This window comes from Parus major, chromosome 14 (genome assembly GCF_001522545.3).
Source record: "Parus major isolate Abel chromosome 14, Parus_major1.1, whole genome shotgun sequence".
In the NCBI taxonomy this organism is placed as follows: Eukaryota; Metazoa; Chordata; class Aves; order Passeriformes; family Paridae; genus Parus; species Parus major.
In genome coordinates this window covers 1,695,161-1,709,694 of record NC_031783.1, presented here as the reverse complement: position 1 = coordinate 1,709,694, position 14,534 = coordinate 1,695,161, and the positions used below count along the sequence as shown (strand labels likewise).

Sequence of the window (14,534 nt, the reverse complement as noted above, 5' to 3'; positions counted from 1 at the left end):
CCTCCTGCCGCCGCTCCTTTACCTCCCACCATCCCCCGAGCACTCTGCCACCCCTCTAAACCTCCTGCATCTCCACCTCCTGACACCCCACCTTCCCCTCCTGCCATTCTCCCAACCCCCTTCTGTCCTAAACTTCCCATCCTTCGTCCTCTGCCACCCCCACCTTGCCCTGCATCCCCTCGTTGCTCCCCCCTGCCCATCACTCCGGACACCATCTGGAGTCGGGATGAGGCTGGCTCGGGGGCCAGAGGCAGGTTTGGGGTGAGAGGAGGCATTTGGGGCGGTAACAAAGCCGAGCCGTGGATGTGGGGAGGGGGTCGCCGGCCCCGTGACCCCGTGGCCCCCGGCAGCCCGGCCGGTGGGGCAGGGCTGGCCCGGCCGCACAATTACCTGCCCTGGGGAGAGCTGTGATTGGCAGCACCCACAGCCCGGCCTCTGACCCCTGCCCTGCCCCGGGCACGGGGGCACCGGGGAGGGGATCCTCAGCACCCCGCTGCCCCATGGCTGAGGAAGAGGAGGGTGAGGGAGGGCTGCTGCCAGCGGGCGGGTGCCGGGACAGGCTGGCACACGTGCGGACGCGGTGAGGATGCAGGGGAGCAGCGTGAGCCGCCCCCACGGAGCCCCCTGGGGGGAGGCAGCCGCTCCGAGCTTGGCAGCGAGGGCGAGGAAGGCTCCGGGGGGAACCTGGGCCCCCCGCGCTCTCCCCGGGGCCGCGGACCCGGCTGCCGGCACCGTGCGGAGCCCCGCGGGCAGCGCCGGCAGGAGCGCAGCTGCTGGGGAGCCTCCTGCGGGGCTGGGGGGAAGGAGGAGGCGGCTGCACCGTGGGGGCTTCACGGGGGTCACCGCCACGGGGGACGGTCCCCACATCTTCTGCCAAGCGCCCCGAGGCGGTGCCAGCGGGAGCTCCGCAGCTGCGGTACCCCGGGGAGCCCAGGGCTCCGTGCGGGGGTGCCCCGGCAGCCAGGGCCGTGCCGTGGGCTCGTGGCTGCTGTGGAGCCCCGCGGGAGCAGCCACCAGAACGGGTTGTGGCAGCCCCCGAGAGTGGCCGTGGCTCTGGCCATGCCATCGGTGGGCTCCAGGGTTAACCCCGGGAAAGGGCAGGAATCCTCCCCGCCGGCTGCCGGGATGGATGCAGGGGGAGAGGGTCAGGGGGGATCCGGTTACTCGGCCGGATCCCTTTCAGGGGGAATAAAGCGGGCAGTGTGCTGCGAGGGGAGCCGGAGGCACCGGCCAGATAAACCGGGGAACAATGATAAAACCCGCGGGGCTGGGGAGGAGCTGGGACGGGCTCACATGCAGGAGGCACCTCTGGGTGATGGGGGGACGCACACGGGGCTGGCGAGGGGACAGGTGCCATCGGGTACCGCTCTCACGTCTCTCTCTCTGTCCCCAGCGCTCAAGAAGTCATTTGAGGCAGAAGATGGGGACGAAGCACCCGGCTCCCCGCTGTCCTCAGGCACCGGCGAGAGCCACCGGCCGCTGCAGCCCGGCTTGGGCAGCATCACCGGCCCCGGCCCGGCTCCCAGTCCCGTGCTGCGGGCCCGGCTCGACCCCGGCCCGGCCACCGGCACCGCCTCCTTCCAGAGCCGCCGGGCCTTCGCCACGGGCCCGGGCAGTGACGGGGAGAGCCAGCGCAGCTCATCCTCCAGCCTGGAGAGCCCCGCGCCCACCGGGCCCCCCCAGGCACCGGGCAGCCCCCCGGCCGCCAGCCCCGGCTTGAAGAAGGTCCCGTCCCACGGCAGCGTCTTCCCAGTGGAGCTGGAGCATCCCCTCCGCGGGCCCGCCGCCAGCCACGGCTCGCTGCCAGCGCTGGACCTGCACATCGCCGAGGAGCCGGGCCTGGGAATGCCGTGGGGCACCCAGAGCTCTGCACCCCAGCCTCGCACCCACCAGCCTTCCTCCTCATCCTCCTCCTCCTCCTCCCCGCCCCCATACGATGGCACAGAGACAGTCCCGGGGCTGCCCCCGCTCCTCGAGGGGCCGGGGGGGTGGGACACGGCCCCCCGCATGGTGTCGCGGCCGCAGCGGAGGGTCACCCTCAGCCCCACCGCGTCCCGCCGGCCCCCTCCTCAGCCCTGGGGGCAGGGGGAGGCCGGCCCGGCCGAGGGGAGGGTCGAGGGGCTGCCCCCCCTGCCAGCCCCCCAAGCCGCCTCCTTCAGGCTGGTGTCGCAGCCGCAGACGGTGCAAGTGAGCTCCCAGCCCGCCTTCCTTGGGGGGCTGGTGCTGCTGCCGGCCCTGGGGACCGTCCCCGGGCTGCCGGGACCACGGGGACCCTGCGTGCTGGCAGCGGCTCCCGGCGAGGCTGCGGACGGCAGCGGAGCAGCGGCGACTCCAGAGCACGGTAAGGACTCGTTCTCCTTCTCATCCCCTCTCTCCATCGGGCCCCCCTCGATGGGCGCAGCGTTGCCAAAACCCCGCACGAGCTGATGCCGGGAGGAATGTGGAGGGACAGCGATTTTGGGGACAGGAGCCCCCCCATCTCTCTGCTCCCCCGTGCCGGGGGCCGCGTTGGCTGTGGGGGGGCTGAAGGCTCGGAGCTGGCAGCGCTCCTGGCCCGCCCGTCCCCGCGGTGCCTGGCGCTCTGCCCGCACCGCCCCGGCGCTAATTGTTTTTCCCGGCGCTAATTGTTCTTCCCGGCGAGGGGAGACAGGTCGGGACACATGTGCCCCATCGCGCCGGGCCCCGCGCGTGCCGCCTATCGCCGCGATCTTGTCCCGCGTCCAGCGCTTTCTTCCCCTCTCATCGCTCCTCTCTTGGCACGGGGCTGGATCCTGTTCCTCCCTCGCCCTGGGGCTCGGCAGGTGGCGGGGGGCCAAGGTGAGCTCGGCGTGCGGCCGGGAGCCGCGGGGAGCAATGCCCGGGCTCCCCGGCACCGCCGTGCCACGGTGGGCACCGCCGAGCCCGTGCCCAGGCAGGGGGAGGCGGCAGCCGAGTGTCCCCCTTGGAGCGGCTGCTCCAGGAGGGCCGGAGGGCGCCGGGGTGGCCGGGAGAGGGCGGCCACCGCTCCCTGCCTGGGTGCTCGGGGCTCTTGGGCCGTCTCTGTCGTGGAGCCGCCGTCGCCGGGCCCTAAGTACTGACGCGGCTCAGGAATCCATAGATGTGCTCCGGGCATCGGTGAATCATCCCCCAGCAATGCCCGTGGCCCTGCTGGCCAGCCAGCCCGGCTGCCCCACTGCCCGCGGCCCCCGGGGCCAGGGATGAGGCTGGGGACGAGCCGCGGTCCTGAGGACACGGGGGAACACAGCTTGAGGCTGAGGCAGAGTGATGGGGACACCGAGGGACAGTGCTCAGGGCTGAGACAGGAATGATGGGGACACTGAGGGACAGTACTCAGGGCTGAGACAGGAGTGATGGGGACACTGAGGGACAGTACTCAGGGATGAGACAGGAGTGATGGGGACAAGGATACGGTGTTCAGGACTGAGGAGCAATGGAGACACAAAGGGTTAAGGTGGCTCCAAGGTGACAGGGACGTGGGGACACGGTACTTGGGGCCAAGCCGGGGTGATGGGACACAAAGGGAAAAGTGCTCAGGGCTGAGGCGAGGTGACAGGGACACGGTGCTCAGGACCAAGCTGAGGTGATGCAGTTGTGCTCAGGGCTGAACTGGGGTCATGGGGACACGGTGCTTGGGGCCGAGCCAGGGTCACAGGGAGACAAGGGACGGTGCTCAGGGCTGTGACAGGGACACGGTGCTCAAGAACAAGCTGGGGAGACAGGGAAATGAGGACACGGAGCTCGGGATGGAGCCGGGGTGATGAGGGGACAGTGTCTAGGACTGAGCCGTGCTGGTGGCCGGCAGCCGAGCTCGGCGTGCCCGGCCTGGGGGGACACAAGAGCCAGCGGGCAGCGGGTGGCACCGGCTGCCCTGCAGATGGCCCGGGGCTGGCAGGGGGCTGGCAAACGCTGCTCGGGCACAGCGGTTTCTGTGCCAGGAAGAGGTGGGAACGCTGTGTTTCCTCTCCCGGGAGGCCACCCCGGCCCCCAGCCGCTGACACCCGTGGGTGGCCTCGGAGCGCCGTGGCACGGTGGGTCCCACACCCCACAGGAGGAAGCTCCGAGCGAGCCGCCGGCCGCCGCATTTCACTTCCACGCCGGGTCGCCCACACAGGGCCCGGGGCGAGGAGGAGGAGGAGGAGCGGAGGAGGAGCCGTGGGCCGCAGCCGCCCTCTGCCTTGCACCCCAGGAGCCATTTGGCCCCGGTGACCAGCTCTCGGCGGCAGCAGCCCCGGCTCCGGCCGGCTCGCCCAGGTAGGGATGGCGTGGTGGCAGCGGGCAGGGCGGTGTGCAGGCACGGGGTGCTGCCACCGGGGCTGGGTGACTGTCCCTTGTCCCCAGCAGCGCTGCAGGCACGGGGTTTCGCTCGATGGTTCACTTCTGCTTCTGCTCACCGACGGTCCCCAGCCACCTCTAGCCCTAAACCGTGGCTCCCACGGCCAGACGGACAGGCTGGCTGCGAGTCCGGCTGCAGATGGGGACCGTCACCACTGTCGCCTTAGGCGGTGTTTGGCACTGGGAGAGGCACTGGTGTTTCTGGGTCAGATCAGCTGTGCTGGGGCCGGGGCTGTGGGTGCATCCCCAAAACCTCCATCCCTTTGCCAGGGGGGTCAGCTCCCTCGTGCTGGACACAGAGCCAGCTCTCCCCATCCCACTGCTCGGTTTGGAGCAGTGGTGAGCAGCCGGTCAGGGAGCTCCTGTCCCAGCTCATCCTCTCCCAGCACCCTCCACCCTTGAAGCTTTATTACAGGCTTCCCGGAGAACTGCCCAATTAACCCTACATCGGTAATTAAATCCATGGAGGAGACCACGGACCCGGGATTACTTGTCCCTGTCTGGAAAATAAGAGCATCCGTGATGAGTCCTGGAACAGGTCTGGCTGCAGGAGCCATTTGCCCCGGAGCTCCGTGGGGATGCCAGAGAGCTTCCACGTGGCCACCCGGCTGCTGCCCATTACCAGCGGGGCTTTTTGGCAGCGAGGGCAGGGACACGGGGGGCTCTGGAGCCGTGGGGGAGGCAGCGGTGGGTGCAGCACCCGGTGGCACCCCAGACGTGCCCTCTAGGTGTGGATGTCACTGGGAGGGCGCAGGACACTGAGCCCCTGCATGGGGGCCGCACTTTGGGGTCACCCCGGGGAGCTGGGAGGTGCAAGCACCAAATCCCGGCTCCTCCCTGCCTGCAGTGCCCGGCCACCCTGGATGGCTCCACCACTTGGTTCTGGGATCCGTCCTGGTAACTGGCAGGGACTGGGAAGGGGGGCCAGGGTGGGGGTACAGGGCACCCTCGGGGAGGAGGGCTGCAATGGCTGTCGTGGTCCTCTCCCCGATGGGGACCTCCCATCCCCCGTCCCTACCAGCCTGTGGAACACCCTGTTGGCACTGAGTGCTGGGTGCTGGGTGGGTGGATCCCCGCCGGAGTGGGCATCCTGCCCTCCCCCAGCCCCCCCAGCCGGGTGTCACCGCTGTCACCAGGAAATCCGCGGCTGTTTCTCCACTTCCGAGGAACATCCCGACCCAGGGGGCTCAGCGGGAGCTGGGACATGCGACGCTGCTGTCCCCAAGCCTGCCATCACTCCGGCACTCAGTGGGCACAGGGTGCTGGGTGTCTCCCACGCCGGGATGCCGTTGCCATGGCAATGGAGGGTGTTCATCTCCATCATCTCGTGGTACCCTGGGCTGGCTCAGGCCGGCCCCTGCCCACGTGCCCCTTGTCCCGTGGCTGCGTGGCACACGGACAGGGTCTCAGCGGGTCCCTCACAGCCTGGGCCATCGCAAGCTGCCGCTCCAGCCTCGCCCGTGCCAAGCGCCGGCTGGCACATACGGGGGAGGCTGCGGCGTGGGGGGACGCAAGCGCCGTGGGGCACTGCGGCAGTGGGGCGGGTGGCAGGGCCACCACCCTCGTCCCACCCCACCGTGCCGGGGCTGGGCACAGCAGGTGCTGCTGGCACGGTGCAGGGTGGTCCCCGGTGGCCGTGGGTGCCGTGGGGTCACCCACAGCCAAACACTCCCGATCCCATTCGGTGCCACCGCAGCCACGCATGGGGGTGACGGGGGACAAAGTGAGGAGTGGGGGTGTCCTGTGCCATGGGAGGGGTCCCCATCCATGCTGGCCTGGCCGGGAGACTGAGCAGTGCCGTGTGCGGGGTGGGCACGGCTGGGTGGGCACAGTGGGGGTGGCACAGCCCTCCCCACCCACCAATCAGTCGGCAAACTGGGCGCGGGAGCTTGGCTGTGGTGGGGAGGGGGCTGCGGGGGGCGGGATATTGCCATGCTGGTCATGCGTGGGAGCCGCAGCCTCGGCGGAGCCGGGCTGGTGCCAGCCGGGAGCTGGCGGAGGGAAGGGGCCGGGCTGCGGCGCCGCCGGGGATGGGGATGCGGATGGCGCCCAGGGCAAACCCCCGCCTGTAGCGGGGCTCTGAGCGAGGGCACCGCGGCGCCGAGGTAGGACCTGAACAATGGCCGTGCTGGGAAGCAGGAGGAGGAGGAGGAGGAGGAGGAGAAAGAAAGGGATTTGGGGCTGGCGCACAAAGGGCTGGGGCGGGCACGGGGCTCCGGCGGCCCCCGGGCTGGGGCACGCTCCGGCCGCGGTCCCCCGGGCAAACCCCAAGTGTCCCCTGGGGTTGTGGTGGTGATTGCGCTGCACCCCCGACACCCCCGGTGCCCTCGGCCAGCAGCGCCCCGTGCCCGGGTACAGCTGTGGGGCGGCACATCCCGCGCTGGGGCCGGAGCGGGGCTGCAGGAGAGCCTGGCGGGGGTGACCGCGTGGGCTGCGCGAAGGGTGCGGGCCGTGATGCCCGATGGCCGCAGAGCAGCCGGTGACACCGTGGGGTCCGCTGGCACCACCACCCCAAAAATGCCCCTGGCAGCTCCTCGGACCCTTCGGCGAGGCGGGAGGGGTGGCGTGCCCGTGTTGCCATGCCGAGCCTCACCGGCTCCCAGGAATGTGCCGGGGCTGCGTGCCCGCCGGCGCGGCCGCTGCTGGGGCAACGCTGCCGGAGCAAGGGTGGGCACCCAGCGGCGGGCACCGAGCGGTGGGCACACACGGGTGGGCACCCAGGGGTCCAGGCTCACCGCCTTTACCCACCCCGCGGTGCAGGGAGCAGCCTGGAGCCCGAGGAGCGCAGCATGGAGCCGCCGGCCGTGCCGGAGGAGGAGGAGGAGGAGGAAGAGGGGGCGGTGCCCCTCTCCGTGGCGCCTGGCCCCGTGGGTTGCCAGCTCTTTGGATACGTGGGAATCGAAGCTGTGCTCGACCAGATGAAAATCAAAACCATGAAGACAGGCTTTGAGTTCAACATCATGGTCGTGGGTGAGCACCGGGCGTGGGGTTTGCTCCTGGTTGGGGTGGGAATTCTGGCTCTGATTCCGCCATGCCAGGGGAAATGGTGCTTTTAAGGGATTTTAAGGAAATTTCAGTGATTTTAAGTAGCAAACATTTGAAAAGGAGTTAATATCCTGTACCCCAATGGTGATAGGTGAGCTCATCCCAACCTCTGAGATGCTCCCAAATGGATGTTGAGGGGATATCACCTTGGGGAGTAAATTTTTTTGGAAGATAAACCAAACTAACCCAATCTGGGATGCTCTGGGTTGTGACCTTGGGGAACAAATTTGTTCCTGGGATAAAATGGACTATCCCAGCTCTGGGATGCTCCCAAGTGGATATCAAGATGTTACAAACCAGAGCTGCCGATGTCCTCTCAGGGCAGAGTGGGCTGGGGAAGTCCACGATGGTGAACACTCTCTTCAAGTCCAAGGTGAGCCGCAAATCCTCACAGCCCGGCCAGGAGGAGCGTATTCCCAAAACAGTGCAACTCCAGTCCATCACCCATGGTAAGGTCACCACCACAGCGTCGTGTCCCCCCAGCCCTTGGGAGAAGCAGGGGCCTTGGGTGGGGGTCTGAAGCTGCGTTCACAGCCTCAAAACATCCCCCAAAAGCCTGGTCCCCTGCTTTTCCCCGATACTTCTTCCCCCCTGACCAACCTCTCTGCCCCACAGTCATCGAGGAAAAGGGGGTGAAGATGAAGCTGACGGTGACCGACACGCCAGGGTTCGGGGACCAGATCAACAATGAGAACTGGTAGGACGTAGTGGGGTGCAGGAGCCCAGATCTGTGGGTGGCAGTTTGGGGTTGAGCTCAGGTGCTGTCCCTCAACTCCTCATCCTCAGTTGGGACCCCATCATCAAATACATCAACGAGCAGTACGAGAGATACCTGCGGGAGGAGATCCTCATCACCCGCAAGAGGAAGATCCCGGACACTCGGGTCCACGGATGCGTTTACTTTGTCCCCCCCACGGGTCACTGGTGAGTCCCCAGGCACGGCACCTGTAGGTGATGGGGCCACTTGGTGGTTGTGTCACCCAGCAGTGATGGTGGTGGGGTCACCTCAGGGTGACTCTGGAGTGGTGGTGTGGTCACCCCATGATGATAGAGGTAGGGTTGTCACTGTGGGGTGGTTGTGTCACCCTGGGATGATAACGATGGAGCCAGAGTGACAGGGTATCAACCTGGGGTGGTAGGGGAAGGTCACCTCAGGGTGGTGGTGCTGGGGTCACCTCAGAGTGACCCTGGGGTGGTAGTGGTGGGGTCACCCCCCAGTGACAGAGGTGGGGACACCCTGGAGTGACGGTGGTCCTTGTCAGGCTGCGCCCGCTGGACCTGGAGTTCATGCGGCGGCTCAGCAAGATCGTCAACGTGGTGCCGGTGATCGCCAAAGCTGACACGCTCACCCTGGAGGAACGGGCAGAATTCAAACAGCGGGTGAGGACAGGTCCCCGAGGGGCTCCCGGGCTGCCTCATGTCCCCCCCAGCCTCAGCTCAAGCCCTGTATCCCACAGATCCAGGAGGACCTGAAGACCCACACCATCAGCGTGTACCCGCAGGAGGATTTCGATCAGGACCCCGAGGACAGAGCGCTGAACAACAGGATTCGTGTGAGTGCCGGGATGCTGCGATGGAGGGGCCAGCCCTGGGGGAGCAGGGTGGGGGACAGGAATCCCGGGGAGCCCAGCAGGTGCCCGGGGGACCTCGGGGGAGCAGCACCCAAGGTGAGCACAGCCTCTGTGCCGGCAGGAGAAGATTCCCTTCGCCGTGGTGGGGGCGGACCAGGAGCACCAGGTGAATGGCAAACGGGTGCTGGGCCGCAAGACCAAGTGGGGCATCATTGAAGGTGAGCGGGGCTCTCACACCCCCACAGGTGCAGGGGGCAGCACCCACGGCTGTGTCCTTGTCTGGGTGGGTGCTGAGCCGTGGCACGGAGCTGTGCTCTGCTCCGCTGGTACCCAGAACCTGCCAGAATGTGCTGCCCGGGCATCCCAGTGCCACGGAGCCCTCCTGCCAACCCGCCCCTCTGCCTTGCTTTTCAGTGGAGAACCCGGCACACTGCGAGTTCCCCCTTCTGCGGGACCTGCTGATCCGGTGAGCAGGGAACACGGTGGGGAGTGCTGGAACCCACGGGGTCACAGCAGGGTGGGGGGGACAGTGACATTATGCCCTTCCTCCCCCTGCCACCCCGGGCAGGTCACACCTGCAGGACCTGAAGGACATCACCCACAACGTTCACTACGAGAGTTACCGCGTGCGGCGGCTGAACGAGAGCAACCGGCCGGGGTTGAGCCCCCTCAATGGGCTGCCCGGCAAGGGCGAGGCCAGCAGCCACCTCTGAGCCACCTCGTGCCCCCAGATCACCACTGGAGCCCATGGCAGTGCTCACCCCTGCCCACCATGGCTGTGCCAGGAACCTGCCTGGGGTGAAGAGCCCCCCCAGGAGTGCCCAGCTGCCCTGACATGGGTCCCTCATCCCCGAGCTCTGCCATGGGCACAGCCCCTGGACCCCGTGTGACATTAAAGGTTAATCCAGAGCCTTCAGCCTTCACCCTCCTGCTGGATTCCCAACTTTTGATGTGCCACCACCCTCCTGTGCTGCTGTGGCTGCTGGTCCCCCCAGGGATGCCGGGGAAGTGGAGGTGCTGCCCGTGGGGTGTGACCAGGGTGCAGATGCCCTCCCCACAATCACCTCACCCGCCCTGCCCAGTGAGGCAGCTGGCACAGCTGGACTTTGAGCCACTTATCAAGTGCTGGAGGTGCCGGGAGGGGAGCGGAGGTGCCGGAGGGGTGTGGAGATGTCGCCTGCAAGGGTGTGAAGGGGCTACACCCAGCTGTGGCACCCCCCTGGCAGGGGCACTGTACTGGGTGCAGCCCCTAAACGCCTCAGTGCTGCCCCACTGGCTGCCAAGCCCTGGGAACACCCCCCCGCTATTCTAGGGGTGCATGAAAAGCCCTTTTGTACCTCCTGCCGTGGGCAGGGCTGGGGCTCGCTGCCAGGGTGGTGGCACATGTGGCTTCCTGCCCGCCCCGGCCCCACCGCAGGGCTCGGCGTCACCGCCCTTTGTCCGGCCCCGCGTTAATGATCCACCGGCCCCCGGCAGCCGCCCGAGGTGCCGGCAGTGGCAGCAGAGCCGGGGGTCCTCGGCACGGGCGGCTCAGGGGGGCCGGCGGCTCCCTGCCCTGCGCCCCACCCCTCCTCCAGATAAGGGCGGCCGTGGGCAGCACCCGCTGCCGGGCGCGGCGTGGGCAGAGAGCGGCCGGACCATGCCCGTGGCCACGGTGAACCTCCGTGCCCTGACCTCCTGGGTGGGCATCGCCCGCCTCTTCGCCGTCGTGCTGTCCTGCCTCACCTTCAGCTTGGTGGCCTCCACCGGGCGGTTTGGGGCTCCCTACGGGACGTGGTGCATGTTCACCTGGTGCTTCTGCTTCATCGTGACACTGCTGGTGCTGCTGCTGGAGCTGCTGGAGCTCTACCCCCTGCTGCCGCTATCCTGGGATGACTTCACATCGGCTTTCTCCATGCTGGCGACTCTGATGGTCTTCACCTCCTCGGTGGTCTTCCCTTCCACCTTCATCAGCAGCCCCTGCAGCAGCAACCTGTGTGCCCGGCAGGCCGTGGCCACCGCCGCCTCCTGCCTCTGCTTCCTCGCCTACGCCGTCGAGGTGTCGCTGACCCGCGCCAAGCCAGGGGACATCAGCAGCTTCCTCTCCACCGTGCCTGGGCTCCTCAAGGTCTTTGAGGCCTATGTGGCTTGCCTGATCTTCTCCTTGCTGGATGAATACAGCGGGAAGCCTGGCCTGATGTGGTGTGTGGCTGTCTACTCCATTTGCTTCATCTTCACCCTCCTCATCATCATCTTCACCATCGGCCGCTGCCTCACCTACATTCCCTGCCCGCTGGAGAAGATGCTGGTGGGGTACAACTTCCTGGCCCTGCTGATGTACCTCACTGCCACCGTCCTCTGGCCTCTCTACAGCTTCCAGGGACGGAGCCGCCCCGATCCCTGCGGCACGAACTGCTGGTGGAACAAGCACCTCGGGGTCACCTTCCTCACCATCTTCAACCTCCTCGCCTACTTGGTGGACCTGGTCTACTCCACCAAGATGGTTTTTGTCAGGGCACCTCCCTAAGGGCTCAGGGCGGGGTTGTGGGACGCGGCTGGGTGCGGGTGGTGGCCGGGGCTGCCGGCGGAGCTGAGGAAGAGGCCGGGTGCCTCGGAAAGCTCCTCGTCCCCAAGCTGGAGCAGGGAGTCAGGGAGAGCTCCCAGGGGTGCGCTCAGCCCGGGGCCCCATGGGCTGCACAGATGGGGGGGCTGGAGGGGCCACGAGGGGCTCCCCAAACCCTGGAGCTTGAGGGGGCTTTGGGATTAAATTGGGTCATTTTTCACTTGTTTCTGCCTCCTCTTTCTTCCCCTTCCCAAGCTTCTGCAGGATCCCTGCTGGGAGGTGAGAAGCTGGGAGGCACCATTGGCACTGGGAGCCGCGGGTGGCTTTGGGGGGCACTGACAGCACTGTGGGGGCTCCAGGCTGCAGAAAATCCTTTCTAGTCCTTGTTGACTCGGCACTGGAGTGAAGCAGGGCATGACCAGGAAAAGCCCAACCCGGATGCCTTTTTGTTGGCACCTGCACAGGGCCCTGCCAAACAGGTTCAGGAGGAATGCAGCAGCTGGGGGGGCTGAGAACCCGGCAGGTACTTGTCACCAGCATGGCCGGGTCCTTGTCACCACCACAGTCACCCCAGTGGGAGCCCTGTTGGGTTTGGTCACAGCCACATAGGCCGGAATCCCCCTTTGGGGGCTGCTGGGGTGTCCCCTCCCTGGGGGACAGTGGGGAGGAGGGTGGCTGCTGCCACCAGAGCTGGGGGTGCTGCCACACATGGCTGGGGGACAGTGACACCACAGGATGGTGTGTGGGACGAAGGCAGCAGTGCAGGGCAGGCAGGGGAAGGTGTGCCTGCGGGCAGAGCTCCTGGCACCGCACCCCTGGATGTGGGATGGGTGCCCGTGGGGCACCCTGGCAGTTTTGGGGCCACTGTCCCCATGCTCCTTCTGCCACCACTTGTCCTGGCCACAGCCTGGGGCCATCCCTGCTGCCTTGGGGCTGCCAGGGCCATGTCAGGACCCATCACCACTGCCTTGGTGCTCACAGGGTGACACAAATGGGGTCCCCACCACCAGGAGATGGCACAGGCTGCCAATCACGAAAGAACCCACAGGTGCCTGGGCAGGTGGCACTTCTGTGGCCAGTGCCAGTGATGGCAACATGACAGGGTGGCCTGGTGGCTGCCCCCTTTGCCCGATCCCTGTCCCCACGGTGACCATCACCCTGGCACTGATGGGCTACTCCCCTGCACCCCAGGCAGTGGGGCTGGAGGGAATGGCAGAATTCTGGGAGGAAGTAACACCAAAATGACAGAGGTGAGGCACAGCCCAGCACAGCACCTGAGCACTGGGTATCGACAGTGCCCAGGACAATGGAAATCAGCGGAGGAAGGAGGATGGGAGGTGCGGGGAGTGACAGCGGTGTCACCGGTGATGAGCTGCGCTGGTAACGTGTGGCTGTGGATGGCACAGTGCCAGCGCTGGGGTGTGGTGAGGCTGGGGGGACAGGGCCAGGCTGGCAGCGGGGTGCAGGTGAGTGGCTGGAGGAGATTTGGGGGTTCCCGTGGGGGGAGCGCAGCCCAGGAGCCCCATCGGGGCGTGTCCCAGCTGGGGCACGGCGGTGCTGGGGGTCGCTGGGAGGATACGGGACCTGGTGGGTGCAGGAAGCCCTGGAGCCTGTGTTGTGCCAGGGGTGCCCGGTGCCGGTCTGTGGTGTGCCAGGGGTGCCCGGTGCCGGTCTGTGCCATGCCAGGGGTGCCCGGTGCCGGTCTGTGCCGTGCCAGGGGTGCCCGGTGCCGGTCTGTGCCGTGCCAGGGGTGCCCGGTGCCGGTCTGTGCCGTGCCAGGGGTGCCCGGTGCTGGAGGGTGTCTCGGTGCCGTGGCGCCGGTGTCGCTGTCGCTGCGGTTCGGTGCCGGTGCAGGTGCGGTGCCGGTGCGGTGCCGGTGCATTCCTCCCCCTAGGGGTCGGTGTGCCGCGGCGCGGGAGGCGGTGCGGGGGGCGGCTCGCTCCTGCGCACGGCCCGGGACGGCCGGGGCACGGCGGCGGCGGCGGCGGCGGAGGGAGCGGGCGCTGCCGGTGAGTGCGGGCAGCGGGGGGCGGCGGGGCCCGGCCCGGGGGGGATGCGGCCGCGGACAGTGCTGGGAAAGGCGGGCTCATCCCGGGCTGAGCCCGGCCGGGGGACTCCTCCTTTTCCACCCCGGCGGGGGTCGGTCTGAACTGCCGGGATGGGGAGGAGAATGCCGTGTCCTGCAGTGCTCCGGTGAGTCCCCGGGGTGTCACCTCCCGTTTGCCGGGGCTGTCCCTGCGCCCGGTACTGGTGTCCCTGCAACCTGGCACCAGCGCCCAGCCCTCTGCCGTGTCAGCAGGGTGTCCCTGTGCCCCCCAGGGATGCCCCTGTAGCCTCAAAAGGCTCCGTGGCCCCAGGGACACTCCTGTGTCCCCCCGTGCCCCCAAAGATGCCCTTGTGTCCCACTATGACCCTGTACCCCCAAGGATGTCCCTGGGTCCCCAGCTGGACGAGTTTCCTCCAGACAAAACTCCATGTGAGCCCCCATCTGCCCTTCCAAGGCCTGATCCCCCATCCAGGGTGACTTTCAGGAGGGCACACATCCCCTCCCTGCTCTGTGGGGCTGGGGGGCACGTCCGGGAGCCCCCTGAGCTGTCCTGATACTCACTCTGAGCATCCCCAGCCCTGGCTGGAGAGGGGAGGGAGTGTGACAGCCTGGCAGTGGCACGGCTGGGGCGGGTGCTGGGGGGCAGCCCCAGGGTGGGCGCTGGCTGGGACAGCTGCTGGGGGAAGCCTCGGGGAAGGGGGCCCAACTCCTGCCCAGGGAAAGGATGTCCTACAGCAGGGACATGATCCTCTGCTCCGGGGGAGCACCCCTGGGGACAGGGCAGCGTGGGTGCCCTGAGGTGGGTCCCCACGAGCATCGGGCAGGTCTGACCCCATCCTCATATCCCTGCAACCCTCTTACTGCACTGACCACCAAGGTTGGGTGGGGATGCGGCACCCCGAAGGGATAGCACCCTATTTTGGGGGGACACGTGCGCTCCAAGACAGCTGCGTTGGGACGCGTTTGTCTGCCCGGCAGGGAAGGGGTTAATGCCGGG

At 67.6% G+C, this 14,534-nt stretch overlaps 2 protein-coding genes across 3 annotated transcripts; both read left to right on the top strand.

Moving 5' to 3' along the window:
• Positions 1 to 6,358: 6,358 nt before the first annotated feature.
• On the top strand, positions 6,359 to 9,857 carry SEPTIN12 (septin 12). Its single transcript, XM_015642543.3, has 10 exons — positions 6,359 to 6,437; positions 7,093 to 7,302; positions 7,698 to 7,826; positions 7,993 to 8,074; positions 8,164 to 8,301; positions 8,640 to 8,757; positions 8,835 to 8,930; positions 9,070 to 9,166; positions 9,363 to 9,414; positions 9,517 to 9,857. Exons 2-10 carry the CDS (start codon positions 7,122 to 7,124, stop codon positions 9,659 to 9,661), a joined length of 1,038 nt encoding a protein of 345 aa, XP_015498029.1. The 5' UTR covers positions 6,359 to 6,437; positions 7,093 to 7,121; the 3' UTR covers positions 9,662 to 9,857.
• Positions 9,858 to 9,973: 116 nt separating this feature from the next.
• LOC107211063 (myeloid-associated differentiation marker homolog) lies at positions 9,974 to 11,714 on the top strand. 2 transcript variants are annotated; one of them, XM_015642539.2, is made up of 2 exons: positions 9,974 to 11,129; positions 11,301 to 11,714. In XM_015642539.2, exons 1-2 carry the CDS (start codon positions 10,267 to 10,269, stop codon positions 11,452 to 11,454), a joined length of 1,017 nt encoding a protein of 338 aa, XP_015498025.1. In that variant the 5' UTR covers positions 9,974 to 10,266; the 3' UTR covers positions 11,455 to 11,714. The 2 variants fall into 2 exon arrangements, with proteins under 2 accessions (XP_015498025.1, XP_015498024.1); XM_015642538.2 differs by having other exon boundaries at positions 9,974 to 11,714.
• The last annotated feature ends 2,820 nt before the right edge of the window (positions 11,715 to 14,534 follow it).